Below are 21,348 nucleotides of genomic sequence, written 5' to 3'. Positions count from 1 at the left end.
TTTTTTCACTTTCACTCAACTCACACAAAAGCTTCTCTGTGGATCACATCGAATGTCGTGCAAAGTTGTGGAAGAACACTTTCAAAATGCACAAAACACTGCTTGTTTGCTCTAAGCTCCACTATTGACGACATTATTTACAATAAAGCTTTCTGGGTGTTTTTTGTTGTTGTTTTTGCTGATTTTAACTGTAATACCTCTTCTAACTTACATATAGCATAGCATTCTCCAAAAGGGATGGGCAATTGCTTTTCCTCAGGGGCCAAATGAGAAGCACAACGTTTTAAAAAGCTTTAAAGTAGGTTTTATGGTCTTAATTCCATGCAACCCTGGAACAAAAATCAACGACAAACTACTTTACTGTATATGAACGTAAAACACTAAATATGAACACATTTGGGACCATAAAAGTAAACGGGACTGATGAAATATTGAGAAAATGTATGAAAAACCATAAAGCGTTTGACACTGTTAAGATGCAGTGAAAACGCAGATGAACTAAGAACAGAAATACTGGGGTAAAATATCAAGGTCAGAGGTCAAGAAACACAGTGGCTTTTGAGGGGAAACCAACTAGTTTCAAGAGGAAACTCCTCAAGGGGAAACAAGCACTCAAAAAGTGTCTGGCAGGCAGGTTAGTTTTTTTGTAATTTTTTTCTGTCTTTAAATCTGTACTTAAATTCAAATGCATGACACATTTAAATGCATTACACATAAATATTATATCAAAATGACGTAAATAAAGACGAATATCAAACACTTCATGATGGAATGCATTGCACTAAAACGTTAAATAAAACTGGACTGTACTAAGCAGGAATTATTTCATGTACCACACTTTGAGAATCATTGACAGAAAATGTAATTATGCTTGAATATTTTGAAAAACCCCAATTTGTTCATTTCGAGCTTCGTATTTACCTTTTATTGTATATTAGAGAAACTACAGACCAAATGCATTTTTAATACGAGCAATATAATTCATTTAATCCATCGGTGAAACATGGAAAAGAAGCCAAATAAATGCATGGGGACATTAAAACCATTTAATTCACGAATTATGATAACCTACGTAAAAATGTTAATGGTATTTTCAAATTATTCATTCATACAGATGAAACGAAATTAAATAGCTGCCTACTGTAGTGGTCACTGCCCGGGAAAGGGTTAGCACGAGTAAGATAATAATCATAAATGGAAATTTAAAATGAATGCACAGATTTTGATTCACAACAGTTGTTCATATTTGTATTTTATTCCCGTCCCAATCACAAAACACAATCCATTAGTGTAGTGTAGTACCAAAAATATCACTGTACCGCAATTTGCCACTAGAGAGCACTGTTTAGTAAGGGACGCTGCATTTTCAGTATGGGCAATAGAAGACATGGATAAACATTATTTCCAACGTACATAATAAAGACAATATTTCATGCAACACAACTTGACAGTTACCCCCAAATTAAAAGCTTTAAGCAACTTCTTCTTCATCACCACATTGGCAGGTCATCATACCTACAACACAATAGAGGGACAATTCACAATACAGCACACTACATGTTGCAAAAACAATAAAAAACGTAAACCGGTTTTTCGCATCAGTTGGTAAGTAAGTTACTAATACTACTAATATGTACTGTATTACTAATACAGTTGTACAATTAAGAGGTAAAATTAACACAAGGCTATATACAACAGCAAAAATGTATACAAAGTAAAGTAAGTGCCCTCCTAGGTATTGAAATGAATAAATAGAAAAATGTAATTAAAAAAATCTTCAAATATGTTTGTGTTTTCTTATAATGAGAGACAATATTATATTCCTTCGAGGAAATCTTACTTATTCAAGTAATTTTCATTCGAGTAACATGGATGCTGAGAAATAAAATGTGTCTTCTCAAATTCAGAAGTACTGTATTGAATTTTATAAATATCATAAATATAAAAATAAAGTATAAAATGTGGTTTGCATAGCATGATCCATTCAAAGCAGGAATTGGCAACTACTGGTCCAGATATGGTCCATGAAAGCATTGATACGGCTCCATGCCCTGTAGGGTTTTTTTTCAATTTCCTTTGTTGAAAAACTCTCTATAATCTTACCGAGAATAAGCTTAATTTTGTAAGAAAAAATGATGTATTCACGGTGCCCTAGAGACCACTCAACAAGCATCTCGCAAAATCATTTGCAGAGCTTCCAATATTCCTTTTTATCTGTCTTCTTTTGCGCACAGTGCTGGGATTTTCCTTTTTTTTCTTGAGAATGTTGCTATGACGTCAGTGGATGTGTGGATGTAACCTTTTGACACAATATGATGCTAATTGCCCATAAATGACAAATTACTGGTCGAGTGAACTTTAAATATTTAATTAGTTCAATTAAAAATAAATAAATAATAGCCTCAAATATATGATAAAATGGTAAATACTCCCCTATAAAGATTGCTCAAAATTTAAGACACACCAAATGGTATAAATGGATCAAAACATACAGGCAGTAATGTTTTAACTGATAAAGACTCAAGGTATAAAGTATAACAATGTACGAGTAATTAAAAAAAAATCCTACCTGTCATAATTGGACCCAGGTATAGTCTCTGTGCTCTCTTTTAAAAACATATCAGAAAACATTGTGTCTGGAACATCTCTTTTTCCGTACCTGTGCAGGGATAAGATCCAGGCAATATGTCAATACTAATATGTCAATATGTCAAGAACAGCAATTACAACACGATGTCCACGTCACTCACCTCTGCCTCGTAATGAGGTTGATGTAGTGTCTGAGCGCCGAGTAGTATTTGGCCATTTCCTCAGGGGGTGCTCCTGCTTTGGGGCTGACAGGCTTGCGCGGATACGCATCGATGCCCGAGTGAACGCAAGCAGTCAGAAGACAGAGAAGCACAACCAGCGACATCCCAGCAGAGAATCCTGGATGGATCACATCAATCAAACAAAAACTTTACAATCATAACATTAGCAGTATTCATCCAGTATCCAGAAAGAGAGGGGGGGAAAAAAAAAGCATAATTTCTTAACCCAAAAAGCAAATAAGTGGTCATCCTGAATGACGTACGTTGGTAGAGGCTGAAAATTGTGCAGCGGGTTGACTTCCAATGTTTTCCAAGCTCTTCTGTCAGACTCCCAGCGCTCCTGGTGCTTTATACAGGGTGTGTCAAATGGAGTGGGAGTGGGAGGGCAGGGGAGGGGGCGAGTTTCACTCACTTTAACAACCCTCCTGAGATACATCCACAGCCTCATTCAATTAGTAATCTCTGCCAAAGACACCAATGTCACTATTTTGTGCCTTTATGACTAAATACATGTGTAAGACACCAAATAAAGCTGACCTTTCCCATCTTCTCACATGTTGCACATCATTTCACTTGTGAATCACTCATGAACATCAATGACGCATGAAATGTTTCATTCTTGATTTTTTTTTTTGTAAAGCAAACTTTCAGGACTTCCACAGTTCGAGATTCTTTGGTTTTATCTCATCTCGGACCAGATCAGTAATGTGCATGGTTGGTGACTCGGCTGGTCGATTCTGGAGCAACTTGACCTTTTTTTGGCTTTAAGGAACTGTGATGCGGAGGCTGAAATATGAGGACCGTCATCTTGCTGAAGAATTTGGAATAGAATGGGCAGTATTTTGCCCAATCTTTTGAATTTTACCTCAAAGGCATTCACATCAATTATCATATTAATAGAAGACATTAAGTAGCTGAAATTTCACCCAGATGGTTGACATCATATCAAAGTTGAACATGGCATGACCACTTAGTTATCACACTATCATGAAAATACTGCGAGAATGACATGGGGGAAAAAAGGACCCAAAAATTATCAAAATACGGCACAAGGGTTAATACTGGTTTGAAGTTGAAAACTTTAGATTTCACGGCATTTGCCCTTTGAGAATTACAGTGATTTCATTCAGGGGATCTACATTTTCTGCACTGACTAGTACTTGGGCAAAAAAGTTCAATCTCGTGTTAATAGTTTTATTTCATTGTTTTGAGACTTCCCCATTTCACCCCAAAAAGTTGTGATTTTAGATTTTATACTCATACTTCTTTCTTGATATTAAGCGGGCAATGTTTTTTCACACAAAAAAATACGCTAGTTTATTAATAAACCTTTCTGACGAAAGTTAGCATTTAATGAGCATGACGGTGGATGTAACTTAGCAACGCGTTTCAGTGAGCAAAATGACTGCATTCTTTTAAATGAATTTCTGACGTGTTTTTACATCAATTAGCATTTCACTCAGACAATGTGGATATGTGAGCATCACAAAATGAGAGTTTCTTCAAGGGTCAGCACATTCGGAAATGCCTAAATCACGTTCTATTTAATCTCATTTTATGAGACACCTTCATTGAGCAACACGTGGAACGTGTACAAGAATTTCATGATGACTGATTAATTCAACAGAAGCAATTTATTGCGAGTACAATCATAATCCAAATACTTTTGGACATCACAGTATCCACAATACAATAGAATAGGAAGTGTGGCTGTCCTGCAGCGTAAGTGCATTAGAGTGCAAGGAGTCCACATGTGCACCAGAGGATCAATACCTTTTGAATTACATCCCAGCAAATGTTGTGTTTTACAACATGATCAGCTCCTAAGCAGCCCGCGTCCATTAAGACATTAAACTTAAATGAATTGCACAAACACTCACAGGCTGGCGTACAATTGATTTCAATTTGCAGCCTTTAAATATTAAATAAGAAAATGAATGGGGAGACTAAATCATTATGTGCACTGCTGACAAAAAGTGTAGGGATTTTATTTTTCAGCCGTAACAATGCCGAACTGCTAACAATGGCTGATGATGATGTGTATTCACATTAAGTAGAAATGCGATCACTCTGGTCTGTTGACGAAAGCAGAGTCTGCGCTAAGACGCAAATAACAAAATTAATCCGAGCTAATAGCTAAACAAAAGCAAAGTTACATAGACATTACAGCATGCACACAAATAGACTTTGCCGACACATCAGCGAGATTTGAATGTATTGTAAACAGCAGCACAGCCACCCACACAGGAAACAACTTCAAACAGTAACTCAAGCCTTTTGTTGGCAAAAAGAGTGCACACCGCTCCAAAATCATATAAAAATGGTCAGTCCTAAAATGTTTGAGGTGGAAGTAATGGAGGTCTCAAAAGCTTTCAGGCCCTAAATGACGGGCAATTTAACACAACTACTTTGGGAGAACGAGAAGAGCATTACGGTGGATTGGTGGAACAAAGTCTTTGCAGGAAATTTGCAAAAACAACTTATAGCCCTCCCAAAAAAACAAGGACAACAGTCACACATTTGCATTCTCATATGCTATTAGAATCATACAATTAAAATAAGATTAAAGTCATCTTAGCCCAAAGAAAATAAGAGCAACAGTTGCAAATGAAACATGAGGGCAGGAGAATGTTAGTTTTGTGACTAATGTGATTTATGCAAATGAATGCAAATGATTAGGGAACTGCCATGTTCAAGTAATATATCTGAGTTTGACCATGAGCTGAATGTCTAATTAAAAAAAAAAAAAAAAAAAACACCACATAATAAAACTTTACCAACAATCGTGCTAAAAGACAAAAAATGCTTAAAAAAAAACCTGGCACACAGTTACTAATTTAACATGTTTATTGTTTATTAATGCGGCTGCAGTTTGATTTTCTTGTGTTGTTAAAAACCGTGTAGGGTGAATTGAGAGATTTGTTTCTAAATAGAGATCCAAGTATAGTATTCAACGAATCCAGCCTCCCCATTGTGGAGGAACTTGGGCGCCTTTATTCGCAGCAGTGGTTAACCAGCACAATTACACTGTGCAGTTAGCTAGCTAACTATACCGCCCCAAATGGCATCACTGCATTATTGTGTCCACTTTAGAGCGTCTCATTGTCAGACAAGAGGAAGTGCGTATCGAGGGATGTGTAATAAAACTAAAGGTGCTAGAGGAAGTTGCATTTGTTTTTCATGGTCAAAGTAGTGCTATTTGATTGACAGGAGACAGTTGGGGGTCTGGTTTAAACCCATTTATCAGACACGCCCACGGATTAATTATTTAGATGGAATTTTGAAGCCTAATTTTATGTATTTGAATCAAAGTAGGACTACACTCAGGTAAACTTGAAATAGAAAATATGTTAAATAAACGAATAAATAACCCAAGTGTGTGCTCGAAAAAGGAAGTGCATGAGGGACCCATGAGAAATCAAAATAAATAAATAAAGGATCGATACTAACTCTCTGATGGCCCTCTCCATTAGCGACTAGCTACAAACAGCAGAGACCTGTGCCATATCCTCCAATAACGTTGTCATTCATTAGTTTTTTTTCTAGATGTAATTTTTTTGGGGGGGTGGGGAATACACAAGTTACAAAGGAGACTATGAAGTTCACAAAGTTAATGAAAGAAAGGTAAAAACAAAAGGTGTTATGTGGGCTCATGTGAAACACTGGTGCTTCGAAAGTGAGAAAGCACTCAAATATACAATGTAAGTCTACATACATCAACAGCAAAACTAGATTGTTTAATTCTAACAATTTAACTCAAAGTGAGAAGTATTACTATTGTGAATTGTAAAGTGATTTTTGATGCAGCTTATATTGGAGCTGTAAAGGACTACTCACAATCAGGTGACTCGGTGGGAGCTGAACTCGTTCTGTCTGAACCAAAGTCAAGTGAGCGTACCACTACTCATTAGTGACTCACTGAGAGAGTGACAGTGTGAGCGAAAAGTTTGTCCATTTCTGCTTTAAAATCATTCCGCTGTCTTCGTAATGAGTTGTGGTGTCTTAAAGTGAAGAAACCTCATATTTCTTTCACGGCATGTAAACGCGATGGCCATTAATGGGAATGAGTGAAATTGGTAGAATGACCGCGTGGCGACCGATCACAACACTGGCCACAGCAGGCTAAAAGTTCTAGTAGAACCAAAACTTGATTGAGGAATGCTTTACCTGTTATTGTCCATCCTTTATCCACATCTTCTGTCATGCTCCGCATTGGTGTAACGCATCGTCCTGTGTGAATAAAATTCCAACCGACCGGCACAAAGTAGGGTGCTAATCACTAAAATCATTATTTGGACATTTTGCTAATGTTCTGATCCAGTGTGACTCACAGGAGGGTCAATGGAACAGAACGGTCACTTGCTAGGCCACTGATCTGTTATGCAAATCTTGAATACTAAATTAAAACATCACTTGCACATTTGGAAGTTAAATCTTTCAAAATGTCTTTTAGAACCATTTTAATGTATATAGCCACTATGTTTATGTTTAAACTGTACATATTGTTAGTTGCAATATAATAATTTTGGTGAAGACCTACTCCTGTATTTTCATGTTGGTCGTTTTTGTGGTATTTGGGAGTCAGTATTTTATTTCTGTGGCACTTCATTTTCAGTTGTGGCATTTCAGTTTCAAGAACGACTAGTTTACAAACCTTTAAACATTATCGACTCAATGCAGTGAAACGACACACCACTAAACTGTTAACTATCAATTTGTATCACTATTGTAAATAACAAAAAGTAAGAAACGTGTAGAAGCACGCTGAAAATGTTGGCAGTTAAAAAAAATTACATTAAGATGCCCAGCTTCAAAATTAAATATTTACTATGGACTATAATGATACAAAAATCCCACAATTCAATTTACACTGTTTGGTGGTAATATAATTTGATTGCTCCCCTTTGCCTAACAACATTACTGGGCAGTTCAAATGATGATTTCTATATCCAAGGAGTTTTATTGCAGTGGTACGATATACATATTATAAGCATCTATCTATGTATTAATCATCTATTACAAGAGATGATGTTTATAATGTGATGATGTCATTTTGGATCACCAAAAGCTAAATAATGGGCTAAGACTCATTTAGAAAAATATTCATTTATTTTAAACTGACATGTCATTTCTAAACAAAACGCATGCTGGCAAATGACAAATCATGTTAAAACATAAATAAACATGTCCAGAGACTTTTGCATGATACATAAAAAAAACACAGATTAGAAAGTGTTTTGTCATTTAATATCTTCTAGGTCATATATGAAGTCTTCTGGCAGCTTCTCATTGGGGATTCGGCTTAATTGCTCGTCATAGGAGCGCAGAGTCCACAATTTTTCCAGTTCATACAACTCTCTCGTCTCTGGAAGCATGAAGTGAACAACTATATTGCCTGCAGGACACAAACGACATGAGAAATTTACACCAGCAAATGCAACCCTCGAAATAACATCCATCCATTTTCCAGTACGTTATGTAAAAAAGAAGAAAATCTTACGTACCAAAATCAACGCACATCCAATCATCTGCAGACTTTCCTTCGATCTTAACATGCGCATCAGGATCTTTCCTCAAGAATTTGTACTAAAGGATGAAGTAATTATTGTTTTTTAAAAAAGAAAGAACTCTGCTTGAGGATGTCCGAATTAAATTGAGAAACTGCAGGCCACTTACTACTTTAACGGCATAAAATGCCATTGCGCGCAGGTGTCTCGGTGAAACGCCGCTGACAACGATGAAATGCTCGGTGTATTTGATGTGCTCGGGTACTTTGATAACACAGATGTCCGCGGCATTTTCCTGACGCAGGAGCGCCACAAGTACATCCAGGTTGAATGTCTCAGAGGGCCCTGCAGAATACAACAGTCATGAAAAACATCTACTGGCACTTGCTGGACATAGTCACGTGCATAAGTGAATGAAAGTATACTTAGAGGTACTAAGTGCTACATTTTTAGTTAGCCCCCTCAACGAAGATGTTGCATATTTGGAGCATTGAAATGATGATGCACTAATTATTTCACATTCATATTTTATTAGCCCTATTTCAAGATTCAAGAGTTTTATTGTCATATACATAGTAATACCACACAATGAAATTCCTGACAACCACGCATGCACCCAATTACACCTATGGACAATTTAGTGTGTTCACTACACCTTCCATGCAAATTTTTGTAATGTGGGCGGAAACCGGAGTGGCCAGACGTTTGAACTCTGGACTTTTGAATTGTGAGGCGGACGCGCTAACCACTCTCTGACCAATCGTTGCATATTCTTAGCTCATAAGACATTTTCACCAAAATATCAGATTTTTCTTGTTGCTGAAGCTTCCTTTGAGCCTCAGATGGTTAACTGTAGCTAGTTACTGATAACTATGTGTGTGTGTGTGTATTTCATTATATATATATATATATATATATATATATATATATATATATATATATATATATATATATATATATATATATATATATATATATATATATATATATATTGAAATTAGTTTTGGCGACTCAACTCTAATGGATAGGATACAATTAATGGCATGGTTATTTCAGAATGCGGTCTGAGCTGAAATAAAGGGATAGTTCAGTAAGAAATTATGAAAGGAACTCTTCTTCTTCCTGGTTCTCCAAATACATAATATCTTGAAAATAGGAAACTAGGACATTGACACCCTGCTAATTGAAGCCACTTTATGTGAATACAGTACTGTAATTACTTTCTCAACGCGACTTCAATTTCACCAATCTTTGCAATGCAGGAAATTAACATCTTTTAAAACGCCCAGCGGGATCAAATGACACCCCTCGGTGTGTATAATGAAATCAAACAGAACGTTTTAACTCACTTACTTTGACTCGGGTGACGTTTGTCATTAGAGTCGCCATCCATCTCGTGTGATTCATCCGGAATAACGTCAGCCTTCGTCAGTAAATGACTGCGGCCGACGTCCATTTCAGAAAAGCATCTTTTTGTGTAAAAATGAAGAGTAGATTTATGGTGGAGAGGCGAGCATGAGGTTGAATGTGTGGCCAAGTGTCGCGGAAAGAAATGGCAACGAAGCGGAACTTCAGCCACCAAGCAGAGTTTTGTAAAGACGCGACTATGTTCAACTAATATCCTACTCGTGCATACGAGTGGGTTAATGCACTTTAAAATATTCATTCTGTAATAGTACCTGCGCGAACACACTACATTCTACACTATCGCGTAAACACGGAAGCAAGATACGTCCTTGGATTTTGATTGGTCTGCATGTGTTCTTCGTTTGCTGTGCCATCGGGTTATGTGCACATATCGCCCTCTACTGATTGCAACCGAAAATTGATCAACAAATAAAACCTCATTTCGAAATACAGTATACCTGCTACATACCATTCAAGGTTTCAATTTTCAATAGTTAGATTTTTGGATTCAAATAATAGCACAACAATTTAACCTTTGACCATTGGAGAGATATTTAGAGGGATATTTAGGAAGCCAAGTACCACTAAATCCTTGTGAGTCACTTAATTTCGCCAAACATGTTTTGATTTCCCTTCTGGAGCCTCACACATGTGGTGAGGCTGAACGATAACAAATGCAAACATGATTTTCTGGTTGTGCTGGCTTGTGGCAACTGATAGCTTTAAATGAGATATGACATGAGAAGTGTGTCACGATGTCAGCAGTGGAATGGCAATGTAATAGGTAGAGGTGGGGCAAAAAAAAAAAACATTATAAAAAAATCATTTAATGTGATGCAGATTTTGATATAAATACGCTGAACGTGCACTGCCAAGGAGGACACAACATCACATCACATGCCAAACGCATGTGCTGCAAAGGCCAACTTGAAAAACGAACAAACAAAAAACATGGCTGTCAACACAATGGCTGTACTACACTTCTATCTTGAAGTTGGCCTTCACAATGATGATGAGTGCCAGTTAGTTTTACTCCTCCTTGCAACTCCGATTTCATCTGCAATCACATCAGATCCCTACTAGCACCAACACACAGCCATTTAAACTCAAAGAAACTGATAATTAATTACGGTCATTGTACGATACTGCACAAGGTGCATTCAAATGGAATTGGACATTTCTAACTCCAAACAGAAAAAAAGGCCATCTATTTATTAAATGGCAATAATTGAAAATGCCTAAATAGAAGAAGAATGATGGGGTGAACTTATCTTTATTTAAGTAAAATATAAAAGTAAGTAAAATGGCCCATCAAGTCACTTAGGTTTAGAATATCAAATCAAATAACAAGGCTTTCATATTCCATCCTGATGCTTGCTTGGTATGTCAATAAAACAAAGTATAGAATAGAATACTATTATTTGTCCACACCCTGTTTTTGTGGAAAAGGAGCAATCCTTACAATTCAAAATTTGATAAATGTAAAAAAATAAAATAGAAAGACACTTTGTAATCATTTGTCATTCTGTCTTGGAAAACAGACACTAATGGTAGCCGCTTTTGCTCTTGCACATCAAAAGATTAAAGCAGAAACTGTTATCCATCAAATGATTTTGAATGGAAAATCATTCTAAATCAAAAATCGATTCTGAATCAAATTGTAGACCCGAAAATATGAATCGAATCGCGAGACAGATTCCCACCCCTTGTAATAGGAGTTAATGAACAGTAATTATTTTTTAATTTTGTTGGAAGCTCTTGTAATTAAATAAACAATATGTATATAAAATGCAGAAGCCTAAATGTGCAACACAATACCTTAAATATTTAGAGGAAACCCATACTAACACCACCTGAGATATTTGAGAGTTCTAGTGCATTCGCATTATACTGTATCTCAAAATCACAATACAGTACGTAAACATAAGATTATTATGGCTACACAGCCATGTACTTTCAGTTCCTTTTGTTCCCTTTTTCTTATAATGGAATTATGTTTACAGTAGTTCTAACAAAGTCACGTGTCCATTTTGACATTCAGTCTCAAGCCCACGGGAATATGGTCAGTCAGGCCAGCCAGCTGTGTTATGAATGATACCTCTTCCACTTCCTAAAAAAAATAAATAAATAAATAAATAAAAGAAACAGCAAACAAGCACGTGATATTTGTCAACACATCATACAAAGCATATTGTTACTTCCACAGACTGGTGGACCTGGAGCGGAAAGTGAAAAATGTTAAGTGCAGCCACATACCGTTTGGCAGTGCTTGGAAATGGACTTTTCGCGGAATAGGATGTAATCAATCCTTCGTCCAATCCACGGCTGGTCGGTTTCCGGGTAAACCAATGGCGAGCCGGTGGCGGGAACAGGAGCGCAGATGTAACGCTTTCTCAGCATGTCATTGGCCAACGTTCTGCATTGACACACAAATACGTGATTTGCTTTGTTTGAGTGAAGCTGAAATTCAAGGGATGTTTACAGTACTTTTGGAGGTTTTCTGGAGTGTTTACATCCTCGTCATACAGTGTTGGCTGTTCTAGCAGCGTTCCTGGAATGCAGATATGACCTTTTATGTGATTAGATGTTCAAATGGAACCTCATGTGCTTGTCCACATGGAGCATGTACACACCAATGACCCAGGGTTTCTCTTTCCCTGGCCCTGCCCTGCAAGGGTCTCTGTATTCCTCAAAAAGATGGTGATTCTGTTCCAAGGTGTCATCTGCACAGACAGGAGAACGGGTTGATACGAGAGGGGCTGATTGGAGTGGGGAAACGGCAATTGCAGGAGTTAGAAGCACACCGGGTGAGCAGTTGTCAAAGTTGAAGTCTCCACAGAGGATATCAAAAACCACGTCCTCATCAGCCTGTCTGGTGCCTGCTTGGAAATCACCAATCCACTTGGTGACCATGTTCAGCTGCGTACAGCGGATCTCGCCTTCACCTTATTCAAAAAGGCACATGTCATTTTTTTCCCCAAGCTATTCTAAAAAAATGTCTCTTACCTTCTGGTGCATGAAGGTGAATACAGTTAAAATAACCAACCAGTTTCCTTTGCTTCTGATTTTTCCCAATCAGCACCTAGGAACATAAATTGTTTTAAAACTTCTTAGAGCATAGGACAGAGGTGTCCAAACTACTGCCCGGGGGCTATTTGTGGCATGCCATCTACAGGTTTGCGGCCCTACGACATAGAACAAAAATACATTTTAACACGGCCCACAATGCTAGTATATAAAAAAAAAGTGATAAAAGATTTGATGGTGGACAACTTTAGAAATGTGACAAAAACATCTTAATTTGCCTCATTAATTATTTGAAAGCCTTGACATAGCATTTCGTAAATACTTTTTATAGAGTATGTGTAATTGCTTGCGTGATTTATTTTTACAATGTTTAATTACTATTTTACTACAGGTCCTATGGGATGAGTGTCCAAACTTTTTCCTCTGAAGACCGCATACAGATGCAACGATGCAAAGACTACGTTATATTTTGTTATACTTGAACTTCAATAATAATAAGTTAAAGTATAACAAAATATAACTAAGCCCTTGCATCGTTGTATCTGTATGCGGTCTTCAGAGGAAAAAGTTTGGACACTCATCAAATCGGACCTGTAGTGCTTGTTTACAGACTAGACATGCGGCAAATACACAAGTGAATACACAATAGCTACTGCTTCTTATTTGTTATTACACATCATTGGTACAAGTAAATGAACAGTGTACTTCCTCAAACAATAGACACTTTAGGCATTACTTACATATTAATAGTTTTAACCTCTCTGTGAAACAAAAACAATCGGTCATGAACATAAAGCATTGTTAGTTACATTTTACAGCACCATAAGCCGTAGGTCCATTGATGTTTACTGGGACAGCAGACTTCAATTTAATGACACCCTGTACTTTTTTTTGACATTTGACTTGAACAGTGGTTGGCTTGGTTTTACTTTAGCATAACATTTTAAAGTGTAAAAACGTGACTCAATGTTGGACGCTCTCTGGAAAAGAAAAGATGAATAATGAGCTTATCTAATATTCCATGTTTTTGTAGTGAGGGCCATCTGGTGACTGCGGAGATGTAATAATACAGTATAAGGTAGTAGTCAAAAGTTTGTAATCTCTTTCTAATTGAAATTGGGTCAAGTGAGGTAATAAGTCAAGAAATTAAAACTATTCAACATAAATGTCATTTCAGACCAAAGAGCATCATCCAAAAAAAAACAAAACTGTGCTGCGCCGTCCGTGCATCATTTAATAAATTGTGGAACTACTTTTGTAGTAGTATCACTCAGCATATTTTATTCATAATATTAATATGCCCCAATTTCATTGTATACCTGCATACAATGACAATAAAGGCATGCATTGTATTATATTCTATGTATTCTATTATATTCTATACAGCAACATCCGTTTTAATTACTAATCATTGGTAACGTCATTAGTAATGACATCCATTTAAAACTTGATGAAATGAATGCTTACGTTTTCCAATGGAGTCACTGTAAAAGAATGTGTAAATGACTTGCTTCATGTTCCAATTAATTTGCTCTTAGTTTGAAAATACATCTACTGTTCCTGTCACAGCATTCAATTAGATGTGATAATAACTACAGAAACACCGTTAAAATTTCACATGCCCCAATCAGAGAAACGCTGATAGTACCTTGGCAGAAAGAAGGCCCTTGGCAGCCAGCGCGTCTTCACCTCGGCTGTTGGGAAAGCAGTGGTACTCAGCTTCCTCGATGGGGAATCGACTGGCCAGGAAGAGGCCGCTGTTGAAGAACTTAAAGGTGGAGCAGCTGCATGGGGGTTGGCAGGCATACCCCCCAATGTCATAGAGTATGTGCGCAAACAAAGGACTTAGCGCTCGGGTGAGTTTCTGTGCGGCCCTCTTATCAAATACCTCCTCTAAACAGAGAATGTCCACATGGGCGGGAAACATGGTGGACACTTCCCACGGCACGTCGCCAAGCTGCCCGAGTCCCTGAGAAAGCAAAGCGCGCGGCGCGGTCCGCTGGCCGGTTCGGCCCTGTTGGTTGGAGTTTTGGTTTGAGTTCTGCTGAATGGAAGCGATGGGTTCTTTTGTATCCTCAATGGGTACATATACCGCATTACTTCTGGAAGTTGGTCTGTCCGTAGCGCCGTATGTAGAAGCGTTGGATACGGGAAGTATGCTATTGGAAGGGCTGAGAGTACCACTGCTGCTGGGAGAGTCGATAAAGATACGGATATTGGGTCGGCCCACACCCTGAGCGATACACTCGCCAATAGCAGCGGCCCTTTTCTGGGTGTGCCCCAGGTTGTTGAAGCGAGCCAGACTGTCAGGTAAAAGACATAAATTGGCCGAGGCGAAGACGAACGACGCCTTTCCCTCCAGCTCCAAGCCTCTGTGCGTCTCACTCTGGAGCGATGCCGTCTCTCGGTGGTAGCAGAAGGGTCTACGGCATGCCTGCAGTGGGGCCCACAACAGGAAGCCCAGCAAGGCAACGGGCGCCGTCACCACAAACAGAACAAAGAAGGCGATGGAGCCGAAGAAGACCTTGAGGGGGTAGAGGTAGCATGTGTCCTGTCGTTTCCGTTCGAGGGTGGTCAACTTGCACACGGCAATGAGGCGGTCCAGAAACCAGAAACATGGCAGAATCAGCACCCATCCCGCTGCATGGGCCACTGCAGTGCACCGGTTGGGGAAAGGGGATGTCTGCAGGGCCATACCGCCAGGCCCGTTTCTAAAAACTCCAGAAGACCAAAACCAGGTGTCACCTCATTTCCTCTCTCTCCACTGGACACTAAAGTAGAAAGGAGCCACAAGTAGCACTGCATCATAATAGAATGTGGTTTTACAAGACAAGGAGCTATGTAAATACAGCTTTGACAGTTCACTGGCATTTTTGATTAAAAAAAAAAAAAAAAAGACAGCATCATTTTCAGCACAACAGATGATGGATTATGGGTTTCTATAATCCATCATCTGTTGTGCTGCTCCAAAGCAGGAAATAAGACATACATGTCTTTAGTGTAAGTAAAGATCTCTACATTCCAGGTGGCTGGTAAACTATGGACAGGTCACCAGCCATTTACAGGGCACAAAAATGACATGCAATCCCACAGGTGTTTCTATACCAAATTTGCTAAACTGAATCCCAACACCAGTAAAATTCATGAGAATAGATTTTTTTTCATATCCATATCGGTGTTTTTTAAAATGGCTAAGATGTGATACTTTACCAACATAATATTATAATGTTGCCAGTCATCACTGTTGCATATCCAGTAAGTTAAAATTGTAGCCTATTATTCATGTGATTAGATTAGTTAAACATGCATGGCAGGTGAATTGTACATACTAAATTGTCCTTAGGTGTGATTGGGCGTGTGAATGGTTGTTCGTCTCTGTGTACCCTGCGATTGGCTGGCAACCAGTTCAGGGTGTCCCCCGCCTTCTGCCCGAAGCCAGCTGAGATAGGCGCCAGTCAGCCTGCAACCCTTGTGGGGATAAGCAGCTAAAATGGATGGATGGATGAATAGTTTACTTTTTTTGTAGCTAGATAACATTTAAGGTTGTTGGGTACAGCACTGCTATCATCTGTTTGAATTTCAAAGGGAGAAGTCAGCTTTGTCCAGCTTTGTGTCCAGTGTGTGTATTAACATTGAAATCAAGGTACTACTGACAAGCTAACTGATTGGATTACCATAAGAAAAATGTGTGAATGTTTATAAAGATGTGGGAATGAAACGGTGTTACATGTGAAATATGTTAAATTTATCTTGCTTAGTCAGCACCTCAGCGCCCCTAAACGTCGGACCCCCAAGTTGGTTTAAATTCAAACCCAGAACCACCGAACTGTGAGGCCGTCTTGCCAACCATTAGGATGTGGTGCTACATATTCTACATAATCTTTTGGTTATTATTTTAGCAAGTTATGCTTTGGAATTCAGGAGAAAACCCACGCAACTACAAGTAGGAACATGCAAACACTCCACACAGAGAGGCTGGAGCAGACATTCGAACTCACACATGAAAGTGAACCAAAACACACTGAAAATCTTTGCATTGACGTGACAATTTCATTTTCAACATGCTCGTCAGAAAAATAACATAACAGGAAAATAACACGTTTTTCTTGAAAAGCACAGTCATCAATCATGCATTAATTCATCATTTTCACTGTATTGTGACATATATTTGCGGAAATACATTCTGCTTTATTTCTGGAGACTGAAACTTCCCGTACGTGTTTCCGTCACACCATTGCTTCCTTCTCCAGGTGTGGATTCGAGTCACAACTTCTGTATAAGGTAATAGGTATGCTAAGCTAACAATGTTGTATCTAAATTAAATACCGAGGGCAATGTCGTATACGTGCGTGGCCGTTTTTAACATCCCCAACACAGCCTATAGTTTGGTCAATGCATATGCATGAATGCAATTAAAAAAAAAAAAAAGTACTAACACAAACGCCGTTGGCTAGCATCAAACGGCTAACTCAAGACATTCCTACGTATTGGCATGAAACTGGGGCGGACCGTCTCAACAGCACATTGTATAGCAGAACTCTATTATTACATCCTGATGTGATTTTATCAAGTCAGGTAGTCGCGTATTCAATAATAAAATCCACGTCCTAAGAAAACGAATGAATTAATTAAGTGGTCTAATTTCGATAAACACATACCATGTCGTCAGTCCCTCATTATGGAGCAGAGTGAGCTGAACGTTGATGACGTCACATGGGCGGATTAACCCGTTTATCACGTGACCGCACCTGAGCCCACGTGATAAACATACCTGACCCGGGCACCAGCTACACTTGCACAAAACAACTCACAAATACATTATTGTCTGATTCCATCATTTAAGTGTGTGAATACAAATTATATATTTGCTATTACCACCTCAACAGACACATTTAGGGCTAATAAAACAAGCTATCTTTTATTAGTCCCACTAAATACTGGTCACTTTTTAGTTTATAAGTCACAAGCTGATAACTTACCGCATGTTGAATGCGTATGTAAAAGTGTTTATTTTTCTAATTTTAATGTGTTGCATACAATAAATCCACGATCAAACTAAAAGCTAAGAGAGCTAATTACTTAGCTAGCTAGCTAGAGACAGACAGACATATAGTAATTCAATGATCACCAAAAAAATACATGGTCGTCCAAATATCACCATAATAGCCAACAATAAAATATAGTAATGTAGTAGATAAAAAAATATAGAGTATACTGCAGAGTATAGTTGTATTTGTCACTGTGTAGGCTACTGTGATGTCATGTAGTTGAATAATTAACACTGTATATAAATATAAGAAAAACTACTTACAATATTCAAATAAACTGCACTGCGCACTTGGCTGTGCGACGCAATATGTTTGCGTTCAATGCCTATCAATAAAAAAGTGTGGCCAAACCGTGATAAGAAACGAGTTGTGGTCAAAGTACAAACTAAAATCGAAACCACACCACAATTTAAACTAAGTTTTTCAGGAACACTTAGAGGGTTGAATCTTTTCACACACAGAATAGGTGTTAAAATCTTAAGTCCATATCAAGCTTGTATTTATATTGATCAAATTGGAATACTTATGTTTGAACTCTGCCTGCATTTCACATTTTGGGGGAGATGAGAATCAATAAAATGGCTAGTGGGTTTGCGATGAACAACCCTACGGTCATTTTGCATACACATCACTTTCCCCTTGATTAACTTGATCTGGAGTAACAATGTTTGAATCCTGTAGCATTCTCTTTTAAAAGTGGTTTTTCATTTCACTGTAAATCTTCCGGGTTTAAAATTAAATTATCTGGGTTTAAGAAAACATGTATGGAAAAAATACTAATAACGGATCAAATGTATGACAAATTTCAATAGAACACATTTTTAAACCGACTGTGATTTACTTAATAAAGGTTTTAATAAGGCAAAATATTACAAACAACAAATCTACGAAGTCCTTCATAATAGTATAACCACTAACAGATATTTAAAAGGCTTAGTGAAAATAAGAGACTTTAACACAATACTTTGATCAGTGAAAACAAAGGAAATCAGGCGACAAGACCTCACTCGGCAAGAACAGCATTCGGATGTGACTTTCTCTCACGTTTTTGAGCTCAGCTGCCCCTGGCTCTTCCCAAAATAGAAAGAATGTAGAGGAAGATATTGATGATGTCCATATACAGGTTAAGTGCAGCAAAGACATATTCTTCAGGATGCAGGGACAGTTCCTTGTTGCCAAGCAGCAGCTGGGTGTCCACTGCCAAAAACTAGAACAAATGAAAGAAGTCTCTTTAAATGCATCTACAGAGGTATACAGAAATTCTCACGTACTATTCGTGTTATTGTGCCCACGTATGATAATGAGTCTATTTTTGCATTTTATTGTCAATTTTTTCAAAAGATTTTAGGGACACTGCCGTTTATTACACAGTAATATCAAGAAAACTAATATTATCGCAAACTTCTGATATCCATCACAAATCAGTAGGCAAATGAGTGTGCTTTTGCGTGAAGACTTACACAAGTGAAAAGCAAGGCTCCAAGCCCAGCATACACAATGCTCATGATCCTGTTCTGCATGATGATGCACAGCAGACCGAAGAGGATGAGGACAACCAAGCAGACAAACATCACTCCATAACAGGAAGTGAAGTCATACTTGGTCTGTGGAAGGATGACAAGCATGGCACTAAATTTACATTGTTTCTCAAACTTAATGAGTAGCACGTAAAGGGCAAGTGGCAACCTGGAGAGAAAAGATGACAACTGTGAAGCAGACCACAGCTGTGATGCCCAACGCTATTATCACTATGTCGGTTTCATGGAAGCTGGCGATCATTCCCACCATGTATGACATACTCAGGGTCAGGATTGACTGCAAACAAGAAAAAATAATTGTTAGTTTCAATACCTAACCCTACAGCCTGTCTAGAGTCATAATACTTTTATAAGCACAACCTTTACATAATTTTCATTCTAGACTCCAGATCACATTAAATAAAACAAGCACAAACAAAGAAAAAAGATGGCTTACTAATGCAATCAGGTTCCATGGATGTTTCCTACGAAGGTCTCCACAGCAGCTGATGGCGCACATGCTCACAAAGAATGTAATGTAGGACGCAATGTAGGGCCAGAAGTTCTCCCTCGCAAACAGCTTGATTTCGTCCACAAAAGTGAAAACCATCACGAAGGAGAATGTCACTGCCAGTTGAGCAGTCAGCACCAAGAAAACCTGCAGGGTGAAAGTTAAACGGAATAAAAATGATAAGTTATGGACTAACAAATATGTCACTCCAGCTTCCTCCCACACTCCAAAAAGATGCATGGCAGGTGTATTGGACATACTAAATTGTCCTTAATTGTGTGTGTGAATGGTTGTTTGTCTCTGTGTGCCCTGCAATTGGCTGGCAACCAGTTCAAGGTGTGTGTCCCCTACTGCCCGAAGTGAGCCAGGATAGGCACTAGGAGGCCAGCGGCCCTTGTGAGGATAAGTGGCTACAGAAAATGAATAGATGGATGCTTTTATTGGATTATTATTCAATCAAATAACTATATCGGTATTATAGTTACAAAGTAACCAACTGAGTAAGGTGCAGTAATATTGTTATTAAACACAGGCTAAAGAATTTACAGCATTACTGTGAGTATGGTTAGATTATCTGTCTACATGTGCTGTTGCACCAATGGTGTTAAAACACGATATATGTAGGTGCTATTATTTAGCCTGTCCATGGCATTTTGCATCGTGTGTTGGCATTATGGTAGTGAATATTAAAAGTAACCATTGTAAGCAACATATTTCTCCTTGTTTCAGATTTAGTTTAAATCTGAAAGTGAGTTGAGTTTGCTGTCATCAACTGGTGAATTTTTTTTGCTTGCAAGTCATAGTAAAAACAAACAAACAAACAAAAAACGGCTATGAAACAATTTGTATCTTGGAAAATTAGGTCAGGAGTAAGTCAAACTGACACTGTACTTTTGAGCCAGATTTGCTTTCTTGTTTTGGGGAAGGAGGTGTTATTTGAGAGATGTCTTGGCTCAAAAAAGGATATAAAACAATGGCCATTGTGCATCCAGTAATTAATAATTCAAATAATTTCATTGTTTGGCTGATTTTTTTTTTTCAGCGTACACCGCCCCCTACCTTCCGAATGAAAGCTCTTCTTATGGTTTTGTTGTCTAAACCATAACCGAAGTCGTCGTTGTCATGAAATGGTGGTGGATCCTCCTCACTGTGGCGGTAAGCATCACCTGAAGTGTCAACAAAAATACACATGTCACTGAAAGCGAAAGAAAAAAAAACACCTCAAAATTGCTTACCGCTAACGTTGTCGTGGAAGCCATAGGCAGGTGGAGAATACGGTTGCTTGTCCATACCGAAGGCTCCAGGTACACCAGGCCCAAAGGCAGCCGGCGGAGGTAGTGGAAAACCCCCGGGAGAGTCCACGACCATGTTCGGGCTTGCCGTGGTAGCGAACGACGTTTGCGGTGGCGGCAGTTCCTCATTTAGGAGAGTGTACCCAGTTTTATCAGTGGCCATTTCGGCTACAACCGATTGTGGACGTCCGGTTTGTGTTCAATAATTATACCGAATGGTTGGGAAAAC

General features: G+C 38.3%; 4 protein-coding genes across 5 annotated transcripts; all 4 read right to left on the bottom strand.

Moving 5' to 3' along the window:
* Positions 1-1,324: 1,324 nt before the first annotated feature.
* LOC148425428 (peptide YY-like) lies at positions 1,325-3,182 on the bottom strand. Its single transcript, XM_088410434.1, has 4 exons — positions 3,074-3,182; positions 2,751-2,928; positions 2,570-2,659; positions 1,325-1,515 (listed from the first exon to the last, which is right to left on the bottom strand). Exons 2-4 carry the CDS (start codon positions 2,912-2,914, stop codon positions 1,491-1,493), a joined length of 279 nt encoding a protein of 92 aa, XP_088266560.1. The 5' UTR covers positions 2,915-2,928; positions 3,074-3,182; the 3' UTR covers positions 1,325-1,490.
* A 4,718-nt stretch (positions 3,183-7,900) lies between these two features.
* LOC148425427 (mitochondrial assembly of ribosomal large subunit protein 1-like) lies at positions 7,901-10,067 on the bottom strand. Its single transcript, XM_088410993.1, has 4 exons — positions 9,671-10,067; positions 8,487-8,662; positions 8,315-8,396; positions 7,901-8,205 (listed from the first exon to the last, which is right to left on the bottom strand). Exons 1-4 carry the CDS (start codon positions 9,981-9,983, stop codon positions 8,051-8,053), a joined length of 726 nt encoding a protein of 241 aa, XP_088267119.1. The 5' UTR covers positions 9,984-10,067; the 3' UTR covers positions 7,901-8,050.
* Positions 10,068-10,978: 911 nt separating this feature from the next.
* LOC148425426 (sphingomyelin phosphodiesterase 5-like) lies at positions 10,979-18,472 on the bottom strand. 2 transcript variants are annotated; one of them, XM_088410983.1, is made up of 8 exons: positions 17,410-18,472; positions 14,400-15,522; positions 12,731-12,806; positions 12,529-12,669; positions 12,358-12,447; positions 12,212-12,275; positions 11,981-12,140; positions 10,979-11,834 (listed from the first exon to the last, which is right to left on the bottom strand). In XM_088410983.1, exons 2-8 carry the CDS (start codon positions 15,444-15,446, stop codon positions 11,742-11,744), a joined length of 1,671 nt encoding a protein of 556 aa, XP_088267109.1. In that variant the 5' UTR covers positions 15,447-15,522; positions 17,410-18,472; the 3' UTR covers positions 10,979-11,741. The 2 variants fall into 2 exon arrangements, with proteins under 2 accessions (XP_088267109.1, XP_088267110.1); XM_088410984.1 differs by lacking the exon at positions 17,410-18,472 and adding an exon at positions 16,081-16,201.
* A 158-nt stretch (positions 18,473-18,630) lies between these two features.
* On the bottom strand, positions 18,631-21,348 carry LOC148425425 (protein lifeguard 1-like). The gene is made up of 6 exons (XM_088410985.1): positions 21,063-21,348; positions 20,887-20,993; positions 19,774-19,974; positions 19,486-19,614; positions 19,260-19,403; positions 18,631-19,006 (listed from the first exon to the last, which is right to left on the bottom strand). Exons 1-6 carry the CDS (start codon positions 21,280-21,282, stop codon positions 18,854-18,856), a joined length of 954 nt encoding a protein of 317 aa, XP_088267111.1. The 5' UTR covers positions 21,283-21,348; the 3' UTR covers positions 18,631-18,853.

The sequence above is a fragment of the Hippichthys cyanospilos genome, chromosome 3 (assembly GCF_059441005.1).
Source record: "Hippichthys cyanospilos isolate Australia breed blue-spotted pipefish chromosome 3, RoL_Hcya_1.0, whole genome shotgun sequence".
Lineage (NCBI taxonomy): Eukaryota > Metazoa > Chordata > Actinopteri > Syngnathiformes > Syngnathidae > Hippichthys > Hippichthys cyanospilos.
The sequence above is the reverse complement of the archived record's forward strand: the minus strand, read 5'-3'. Positions and strand labels throughout refer to the sequence as shown.

Excerpts from the sequence above, each read along its gene's own strand:
- LOC148425425 (XM_088410985.1), bottom strand. The coding sequence starts at position 21,282 with ATGGCCACTGATAAAACTGGGTACACTCTCCTAAATGAGGAACTGCCG. Across the intron at positions 20,994-21,062 it reads CTTCCACGACAACGTTAGCG|GTGATGCTTACCGCCACAGT; the intron begins GTAAGCAATTTT and ends TTGACACTTCAG. Across the intron at positions 19,975-20,886 it reads GAAGAGCTTTCATTCGGAAG|GTTTTCTTGGTGCTGACTGC; the intron begins GTAGGGGGCGGT and ends TTCACCCTGCAG.
- LOC148425426 (XM_088410983.1), bottom strand. The coding sequence starts at position 15,446 with ATGGCCCTGCAGACATCCCCTTTCCCCAACCGGTGCACTGCAGTGGCC. Across the intron at positions 12,670-12,730 it reads TCACCTTCATGCACCAGAAG|GTGAAGGCGAGATCCGCTGT; the intron begins GTAAGAGACATT and ends TTTTTGAATAAG. Across the intron at positions 11,835-11,980 it reads TTTCCAAGCACTGCCAAACG|GAAGTGGAAGAGGTATCATT; the intron begins GTATGTGGCTGC and ends TATTTTTTTTAG.
- LOC148425428 (XM_088410434.1), bottom strand. The coding sequence starts at position 2,914 with ATGTCGCTGGTTGTGCTTCTCTGTCTTCTGACTGCTTGCGTTCACTCG. Across the intron at positions 2,660-2,750 it reads AACCTCATTACGAGGCAGAG|GTACGGAAAAAGAGATGTTC; the intron begins GTGAGTGACGTG and ends ATCCCTGCACAG. Across the intron at positions 1,516-2,569 it reads CCTGGGTCCAATTATGACAG|GTATGATGACCTGCCAATGT; the intron begins GTAGGATTTTTT and ends ATTGTGTTGTAG.
- LOC148425427 (XM_088410993.1), bottom strand. The coding sequence starts at position 9,983 with ATGAATATTTTAAAGTGCATTAACCCACTCGTATGCACGAGTAGGATA. Across the intron at positions 8,397-8,486 it reads CATTTTATGCCGTTAAAGTA|TACAAATTCTTGAGGAAAGA; the intron begins GTAAGTGGCCTG and ends TTCATCCTTTAG. Across the intron at positions 8,206-8,314 it reads TTGGATGTGCGTTGATTTTG|GCAATATAGTTGTTCACTTC; the intron begins GTACGTAAGATT and ends TGTGTCCTGCAG.